Source organism: Macrobrachium rosenbergii, chromosome 13 (genome assembly GCF_040412425.1).
Source record: "Macrobrachium rosenbergii isolate ZJJX-2024 chromosome 13, ASM4041242v1, whole genome shotgun sequence".
NCBI lineage: Eukaryota > Metazoa > Arthropoda > Malacostraca > Decapoda > Palaemonidae > Macrobrachium > Macrobrachium rosenbergii.
The window spans coordinates 38,701,413-38,711,412 of record NC_089753.1 but is presented as its reverse complement, the minus strand read 5'-3'; the positions used below and the strand labels follow the sequence as shown (position 1 = coordinate 38,711,412).

General features: G+C 35.4%; 1 protein-coding gene and 1 long non-coding RNA gene across 4 annotated transcripts in view; one reads left to right on the top strand and one right to left on the bottom strand.

Moving 5' to 3' along the window:
* LOC136845216 (uncharacterized) overlaps positions 1 to 10,000 on the top strand; it is a 549,715-nt gene that overhangs the window by 374,665 nt on the left and 165,050 nt on the right. The gene's annotated exons all lie outside the window — the stretch shown is intronic.
* Positions 1 to 10,000, bottom strand: part of LOC136845214 (glutamate receptor ionotropic, NMDA 2B-like) — a 510,777-nt gene that overhangs the window by 383,100 nt on the left and 117,677 nt on the right. For both annotated transcript variants that reach the window (XM_067115285.1, XM_067115286.1), the window contains exon 2: positions 148 to 1,877. In XM_067115285.1, the coding sequence (XP_066971386.1) occupies positions 148 to 568 (421 nt within the window). In that variant the 5' untranslated portion in view covers positions 569 to 1,877. The remainder of the gene's footprint in view (positions 1 to 147; positions 1,878 to 10,000) is intronic.

Here is a 10,000-nt window from a genome sequence, read left to right as displayed (position 1 = left end):
CGAACTGTTTCATATACTAAACCAGCAACTAGTGGATGGTGGGTCATTATGGTACCGGTGCCAAAAACATATACGAACAACTAGATAAAGTTAATAATAAAGAAAAAAAGATGAAATTTATTACAGAAAACTGGATCCTGTACTCACTTGTGGGACTGGAAGAGGCGTGCATCGTGCTCATGACGACATTCTTGAAGGACAGGTCATAGTTCTTGACCAGCTCCTGCAACTCCGCCTTCTTGACCAGGTTGAAGATGGCGTTCTTGATGGCGCTGTCGTACTTCCTCTTCTTGAAGGTGGAGTGAGGAAGGACGATGCCGATGGACAGCTTCCTCTTCTCCTCCTCCACCGTCCCGTAGGGGTGGGCGTAGTCCTCCTGCGGGTAGGGCCTCGGCTGCCGCTGGCGGGGGCCGAGGTCCTGCTGCTTCGTCCGGTCCCAGCTGCGGTCCTGCTTGAAGATCCTGTCGTCAGGAGGGGGCCGCCTCTTGAAGGGGAACTCGCTGTCCGAGTAGGGAGTGGCCAGGAGGAGGAGGACCAAGGACGCGAGCAGTTGGCGGGAGTGATTCATCTCTTCGTCAGCGTCTCTTTTGCAAAGACTCAAAATAAAAACTTTAAAAAATTAAGAATTAAAAAAAAAAAAATCTAAATTTCCCCAGGAGAGGGTTCCAAGGTTCGATCTGGTTTCTCGTCTAATTGGATTCGCACATTCTCCTCTGTGGCTGGCTAGTAGGAATCGCTAGGCCCGCCATCGAATATTCGAGAAGACTTGAAGAGTAGTACACACCACGCACAACACTGAATCCATGATTGTCGAAAGTTTATGAGATTGAAATTCCCGAAGGGAATTACTGGAATAGCTGAGCTGCCGCATTTTCTTCAGAGTATTTGAAAATGAGGTTGTACAGTTTAAGATGAGCCAGACTTACCAGACTCCCAGATTTCTTTAGGGTAATAACTCATTTCGAGTGGCATTTCTCTAGGAACTTATTAAACACGGGAGAGAAAAATTCAATATAAGTCGCTCCATATGACAAAGAAAAGATCTAATTCCACAATAGACACTAAAAAGTAAAAAGCCAGAGGCAAGAGAGAATTAAATCCTCTATGGACAAGACCACGAGATGATGTATTACAAGATCATATTTTTGGTTCTGACTTGAACTTATTTCAATTTTCTTCGTGCAATATTATCGTTCTGCTCGAACAAATGATTTCCCAAGAGCACTCGTTGCCAGAATAGAAGATAGTCATTTCTTTCCTACACCATTTTTGACAGTCAAAGAACTGAAGATGGTTAAATACCATTCACATCTATACTCACATACATTCTTTCATTTTTATCATTTAGGAAGTTCTAATATCCTTGACATAATCATGGATTTTATGCTTGTCTGTTTGAAAGAATCATCGTATTGCTCTTTATTCTAAATCACCGTTTTCTGTTTTTCTCTCCGCGATCTTATCAAAATACCTCTAATCCTTCATAACTGCGGTATAGCACTGAGATCATTTGAGACCCACTTATATAGCGAGGAAACGGATTATCATCACACATATATTCCAAAGGCTAGAGGGAATTTACGTCACATGCTCTTAACATAAAAAAAAATAATTAAATATCTTAACCGTACTGATGTAGTAAACGTCCATTTCATTTTACGTTCTTGGTTCACAGAAGCAAATTTTATGTTTTCCGTTTAAAAACTCGACACAAATTTAACAAGGTGTCCTTTGTTGGGACGTGGATCAACTTCCACTTGACTCACGTGGCTTTTGGATGCAAACTTTGCCCCTGTAACGTAGAATCCACTACAGCGAATACAGTATTACTACGCGAGAAGAATCTGTATTTTCCAGTGGCCACTAGTTCGCTAGCCCTGGAAAGAAAGAAAATGAAATCAGTTACATGTTGCTCATTTCAGAATCATTAAATTGTTATTCATCATCTTAAAGCGACTAAAATGGCATAAAATAAGCCTGCGTTGGGGATAGTAATTGCAGAAGTGACCAGAAAGGTGTGCGTTGGCAATTAACCCTATTTAACACCCAATGGGTGATAAACACCACCTCACTAATACTTGCTGAAAACCGGATGGGTATTAGATTTTTGGTGCCCACCCTCTCTAAGGCGCAACTCTCTCTCTCTCTCTCTCTCTCTCTCTCTCTCTCTCTCTATATATATATATATATATATATATATATATATATATATATATATATATAATATATATATATATATATATATATATATATATATATATATACACACACATATATACGTATACAGTATATGTATGTATATAATATATATACACACACACACACACACATATATATATATATATATATATATATATATATATATATATATATATATATATATATATATAATGTGTGTAAACGAAATTGTCAGTATCACTGCATAAGAAAGAAGGGGAAAAATAGACTTCAATGATGAGCTGTGTTAATATGGACTTAGTCTACGATGATTAGCCATCCTTTAAGCATCAGTGATACGTTCTCATTTAGGCCTCAGTGTCTTGAGTTTGTCATCACGTAGGTGTTAAGTAACTATGCCCTTAATTTGTTTTCATTTTTATGGTTTCCCTTCGCGTGCCTTACGAACGTAAAAGCATGTTTTGCACCATAGCAATTCATATTTTGACTTTGCGTCAGCAACACCGTCATCTTCATCGCCAGCGTTATAAATTATGATTTCCATCTCAACATCGTCATCTTCATCGTCAGTGTCATAAATTATGTTTTCCATTTTTCTGTTCTAATGTTATTTTTATATATTCGTTCATCTCTATATTTACTTGTTTATTGATTTGTCTGTCTGTTAATTTCTCAGGAAATCAATATCGTGATCACATTCCTCCTCGCATTACTATTATTATGTTTATTGCTGCCATAATCCATTCGGCTCCGTCCCAACATGCGTGCACAGAGCTCGTGTCAAAATGAAAAATAATGACGCCAGGCCCGCCTATTTATAAACACCTTGACCCCGATGCTATGGTCTCTCTCTCTCTCTCTCTCTCTCTCTCTCTCTCTCTCTCTCTCTCTCTCTCTCTCTCTCTCGTTGGACCAACTCCAGAGTCTTATTTTGCTCACGTATGGTAGTATGTACTTTGTGGGGCGCAGTTGTTCACGTATTTATTCCTTCAGCTTGGATGTGATGTTTTTAGTTTTATTAGTTTGTGTCTTTGTTGAATGGTTCAAGTTAAAGGTTATGCGTGGATTTTTACGAAAATCTTACTAAAAGTGGCCCTCTTGAATGACAACAAGTGATTTGATTTTTGGAAAGTTCAGGATCTGGATGAATTAGTATTTTTTTTTTTCGGAAGGGGTGGGAACCATTTCTCAGCCTTGGTGGAGGTTTGCGGTCTCTGTGCGTTGTTGTTTTATAATGCTTTTTTCTTTATATTTAAGTGTCAAGAAGTCGACATGACAGTTATGGATGTTTATGCTGGTAACAAGAAGTAAACTTATTCGAAATACCATTCGGCTTATTTTCATGCTTGTGCCACCAATTGTATTTATTCGTGTTTATATTTGTTCTTATCATTTTATTGAATTGTTACTTACTCACATATTGGTATTTGATTCTATAGAACCTTGATGAGTAAGTTGATCATCTCTCGTGTTATAAATATGATTGTGTGCGCTGTAATAAATAATAATAATAATAATAATAATAGTAATAATAATAATAATAATAATAATAATAATAATAATAATAATAATAATAATAATAATAATAATAATAATAATGATACATAGGAAAGATTTTACAATCGTAAAAGCAAATTTAATAACTGGAAACTCATATTTCAGGTACATGTGTATAATAGTCGGGAATCTCAAACCAAGAGTAATTTTTTTTTATTGTTCGGACAGTTTTCGGAATCAGTTTTCTTCTCATCGATAAAATGTTCGTAAAAAATAATTTCTGGGCAGATGGAAATCTGACCGAGCTACCCTGGAGCTTAAGAGAAGGTATATTGACAAACATTTGAAACCTATCAGTCAGGTGTGTGTGTGTGTGTGTGTTAAATCAAATTGGAAGTATACGATTTCTTTCCTACTTTGGTAAGGCGAGGATCGTTGATGTAATACAGGTGGCATATTGAATTGAACTGAATATAGAATTTAGGCCAAAGACCAAGCACTGGGACCTATGAGTCATTCAGCGCTGAAACGGAAATTGACAGGAAAAGGTTTGAAAGGTGTAACAGGAGGAAAACCTCACTGTTGCACTATGAATCAATTGTTAGGAGAGACTGGAAAGTACGATGGGAGAAAGATACAGGTGGTATATGGGCTGCCCTCTTATCATTTCTGTGTTCTTGTGTTGCGATTCTGAAGCTTTATCTTCGAAAATATGTAACTCAAAATCCATTGTAAAATTAAGAATCCCAGTTTATTACCCTTTCAAATATTCACACTGAAACCATTATTAGCCAAGTGGAAATGACCTCCCCCTGGTCGGTCGTAACTTAACTCGTATATGAACTGAAACTTTAAAAGTAATTTAATCAGAGGTATTTCTGTGCTTGGCGGTGAAGAAAAAAAAGAAAAAGGAAAAAATCTTCATTGCTTTTGCTCTAGGGAGGGAGATGGCTACACTGATAATAGCAAACGGAACATCAAGTATCGATTCTGTCAATTATAGACTCACACACTTATATATTATATATATATTATATATATATATATATATATATATATATATATATATATATATATATGGCCTGGTTGGCAGCGGCTTTGCCTATCAGTTGAAAGACCTGGGTTCGATCTTGATGTGAGTCAGAAATTTATTTCTGCTCCACACGTGATTGTGTGTTGATTATTTCTATCATATTCACCCAGAAGGGATAATACGAATGAATTGCTGTCAATTGAGTCACTGCTGAGTCGGGAAGTTGGGGAAAACACGCTGGTATGCAAGACAGCCTGCCCAGGTAATTCCTTTGGGTACAGTGGTACTCAGGTCCCAACTTCTTTTATGACTTGTATGGCCTGGTTGGCAGCGGCCTTGCCTTTCATTTGAAAGACCTGGGTTCGATCCTGATGTGAGTCAGGAATTTATATGTGTGTGTGTGTGTGTGCACACTCACGCACAATAAATGGGAATGCTTGCTCACTCGTATAGTGAACGCGGAAATAATACCGCTCTCACTCCGGTGGCTCACGGGCCTCTTGGTGGCCCGTGGCCGCTTGCACCAGACCTCTCCACGTTCCACTGCTGGGAGCTGCATCTCTCCAGTTATTCTCAGGATGCTCCACTCCCAATTCTCTTAGATCTCTGAACTATCAGAAGAGCAAGGCTTCCGTTAGATCTGTAAAGCAAAGCTAAAATGCTGAAGAGGAAGGCTCTGGTAGTTTGTCCCGACATTGTAAACAATGGACCATCCTCCCTCTTCTTTTTCTTCTTCTTCCTCTGCCTCTTCTCTCTGCATAGGCGTTCTCGGATGAGCTCTTAGCAAAATTGTTTCTTTTTATGTCCCCTCCTTTTTCATCTTTTCTATAGAATTATTGCGCGTAAAATGCGCACAAGCCATATTCGAGAAGTAGCTAAAGGGGATGGGGGTTGGGGTGGGTGGGGGAGGGGGAGGGGATTTGGAGGGTTAGTACAGCCTAATTTTCTGATGTGCCTACGGTTTGGCTGTAACTTTTATTATATGAACCTTTTTCCCTATCTGCTTAGTAGTAAATTACCTCTCTCTCTCTCTCTCTCTCTCTCTCTCTCTCTCTCTCTCTCTCTCTCTCTCTCTCTCTCTCTCTCTCCAATCCAATCCAAAGCAAGTTCTATTCTGCGTAGTTTAGATTAGAAGCTTTTTTTTTTTTTTTTTAAGATATTTGCGCTTATTATTTTTCATTGTTTTCAGTCTTGCTTAAAACTTCAGACGTATCTTCTTTTACATAAGACTAACCTTTTCGTTTAGTCCCCTTTGAAATGAATTTTTATTTTTTGAGGTGAATTTCAAATAGACTGACTTTTAAGATGTCTGAAAAGACAGTTTTAGAAAAATAGGTCTTTTATAATGTTGCTCGCCGCTTCACCTCGCCTTTGCTAGGTGACTGGGTTAACTGAGAGAGAACCTCGCCAGGAGATTCTTGCAGAAGCCTGTGCTAATAATGGGAGGTTTGGGCAAACAGTACCTTTCTTTTGTCTTCTCAAATTCTTGAAAGGTTAATTCTACGTTTACGCAGCCTGCATATTTTTTTTTGTCACTGACGTGACAAAAAACTTTTTTTTATCCGTATGTCACTGCCGTGATAAAACAAAATTTTTTTTGTCACTGCCATGACAAAAAAAATTTTATCCCTATGCCACTGCTGTGATTAAAAGAACTTTTTGTCACTGCCATGACGAAAACTTTTTTATCCCTATGTCACTGCCGTGATAAAAAAAAAAACTTTTTGTCACTGCCGTGACAAAAAAAAATTTTTTTCTTATGTCAGTGCCTTATAAACATTTTTCTTTTTCACTGCCGTGACAGAATTTATTTTATCCCTATGTCACTGCCGTAATAAAAAAAACGTTTCTTTTGTCACTGTGACAAAAAAGTTTTCATTCCTATGTCACTGCCGTGATAAACATTTGGGGGTTTTATTCCTATATCACTGCCGGGAGAAAAAACCTATTTTGTCCTAAGCTACTGTCGCGACAAAAAAAAAAAAAAATCTGACATGACCACCAAAAAAAAAAAAAAACTGAGCGCGCATAGAAATTACTGTTCCAACAGGAAGGAAAACTACATCACTGGTTCAGCAAAATTGGTTTATTCATTCGAATGAAAAAAGTAAATGAAGGGTAAAAACGTGTTATGGTTTTCATTTCGTGAGAAATATCGCTGCTTTGTTCATGTAATGGAGGTTCTGTGGTGTTTACTGTATTTGTTCTTTGTTTTGATCTGTATGAGTGAGAAGTTTTTTTTTTTATTTGTGTTTTTTCTGTCGTTATAGTTTCCGGATTCGGTTGAATTATTTGTGATTTGAATAGTTTTTTTATTAGTACTGTGTTTTGGGACTAAACGATTAGGTGTTCCCTTTAAATATTTAATACCGTATTTCTTTATAATGTATAACATTTTATATGTATATAGAAGCATATATATATTTGTGTGTGTATGTGTATATGTATATATATATATATATATATATATATATATATATATATATATATATATATATATATATATATATATATATATATATATATATATATATATATATATATATATATATATATATATATATATATATATATATATATATACATATATATATATATATATATATATATATATATATATATATATATATATATATACATGTATATATATTATATATATACTGTACACATATACATATTATAATAATAATAATAATAATAATAATAATAATAATAATAATAATAATAATAATAATAATAAAGCACAAACAGACAGATAGGCAAAAAAATAAAAACATAGGTAAAAATTCTTCCAAATATGCTTTCAAAAACGGGGGGAGCTCGGAGGCCATTAAAAAACAATCGATCTCCCGCGCGCTCGTCGGGAGCGCAATGTCTCAACGACTTTTTGATGCTAATCCCGAAGACGCTTCATCAAAATTGGCCGAGGAATTTTCCGATACTGAGGCGGCCAGCGAGAGAACAGGTCTTTTCAGACGGAGTTCGACGAGCATCGAAGTCAAAGTGCATCGTGCAGAAAGACAGTAAGATTGAATTAAGGATTCATTTTTGAATTCAGTTTCGTCTAAGGGTTTGAATTCACTCTCATACATTCATACATATATATATATATATATATATATATATATATATATATATATATATATATATATATATATATATATATATATATATGTATATATACCTTTGTGTTTTGTACACTAGGATTTTTCCTTTTGGAAAGAAACCCTCCGATCAAATTTTTAATTTGAGCATAAACCTTTATTACGTTAATATCACATGGCAGGATAGTGTGAGAAATTACACCATTAGGAAAATATCGGCAGTTTCATATGCAGATGAGATCATTATGAAAGGGAGATGAGGATGGCTCTGACATGTCCCTACCACCCCAGAGAGAACAGTACGTGATATAGTCCCTGGAGTTGAGTGGAGATTTGTGGTAGCAAAAGCCCGGGAAACACGTGATTGGCAGAATTTCACGGAGACGGTTCGCATCGCAAATTGTTTATATATATATGTATATAAAAATTTATATGTAATTATATATATAAATATATATAATTATATTTAAATTATATATATATACAATATATATGTATGTATGTGTGTATATGTGTGTGTGCTTGTATGACCTAGCTAACGTTATAGATGTTAATTAAACACAGTTATACACAAATGGAACCATAAACATATGCATTTTTATTATATAAAAAATGTGATTGGACACTTCTAAATTCTAATCATTTATCCTAACAGTTAAACATTTAACGGACTATATTGCGTCTTAGAGAGAGAGAGAGAGAGAGAGAGAGAGAGAGAGAGAGAGAAGGAGAGAGAGAAGGACCAACCGATTCCCATTACCATCTGAATGGGACACCGCGTCTTCCTATAAACCGCTGTGATACACGTAGCGTACGGAAAACAATTGTAGCAATAATTATGCCTCTGGCATTTCGGATTCGCCCGTGTCCGAAAGCGTTAACAGCATCGCTTTTCCAAACAAAACGTCTTCCCAGGTCGTTAATCCGAGTCTTCGGACACGTCGTTTGGGACGTCGTAATCTGAGGCTAGGGAAGGAGTTGGGGGTGGGGGGTGATTGTTTGGATGATTTTGGGGGTGGGGGGATGGGTGAGATGGGATGCAACAGGGATTATCTGTTACCTTTTGTGAACCTTTTTAGATCCTTGATCACCAGGTCCTTTCACCTTCTGGTTCTGTGCTTTCGTGATTAATTTGCACCGGCAAAACTAGTTTATATCCTTTGAAAATCATTTTGATTGGCTTTTGTTGGCAATGCCTAAGAGTTAAGCTATCTCTCTCTCTCTCTCTCTCCTCACTCTTTATATATGCATTATATATACAGTATATATATATATATATATATATATATATATATATATATATATATATATATATATATATATATATATATAATATGCGTATATGTCACTGAGTAGCGCGTGACAATATATTTAGCCAGGCCACGGGAAAAATATAAAGAGTAAAGCTCTTTCGTGCTCTTTCAACACATTTCCGAGGTACAATGTTTCGAAATGTGTTGAAAGAACGCGAAAGCGCTTTGGTACTCCTTTTATTTTTCCTGTGGCCTTGGCTAAATATATATATATATATATATATATATATATATATATATATATATATATATATATATATATATATATATATTAAGCTAAAATGTCCTTTAATATGCAATTCGCTCTGCCTCGGAAATAATATATTGTCATATATGTTACCGAAGGGGAATTTTTGATTGATAAGCTCGTCATCTCGTGGGCTCGAACCAAGGAAGACAAGAACTCAGGACTACAGTGGCCCCTTAATCCACACAGTTCTTTAATATCTCTCAAATGAAAGGCCGGAGCGCTACCAATTGACCCACACAGGTCAATTGGTAGCTCCGAGGCCTTTGATTTGAGGGACCGAGTTCGATCCCGATGTTTTCTATGAAACAGGTTTTCATGTGTTCGTTAATTCTATATATACTGTATATGTATATATATATATATATATATATATATATATATATATATATATATATATATATATATATATATATATATATATTATATATATTATATATATTATATATATGTACATATACTATATATATATATATATATATATATATATATATATATATATATATATATATATATATATATATATATATATATATATATATATATATATATAATATGAAAGGGTAGCCGCTCTAGGGCTAAATGATTTTGGAAGGGAGAATGAAATAGACTTGGAATCAACAGGTCA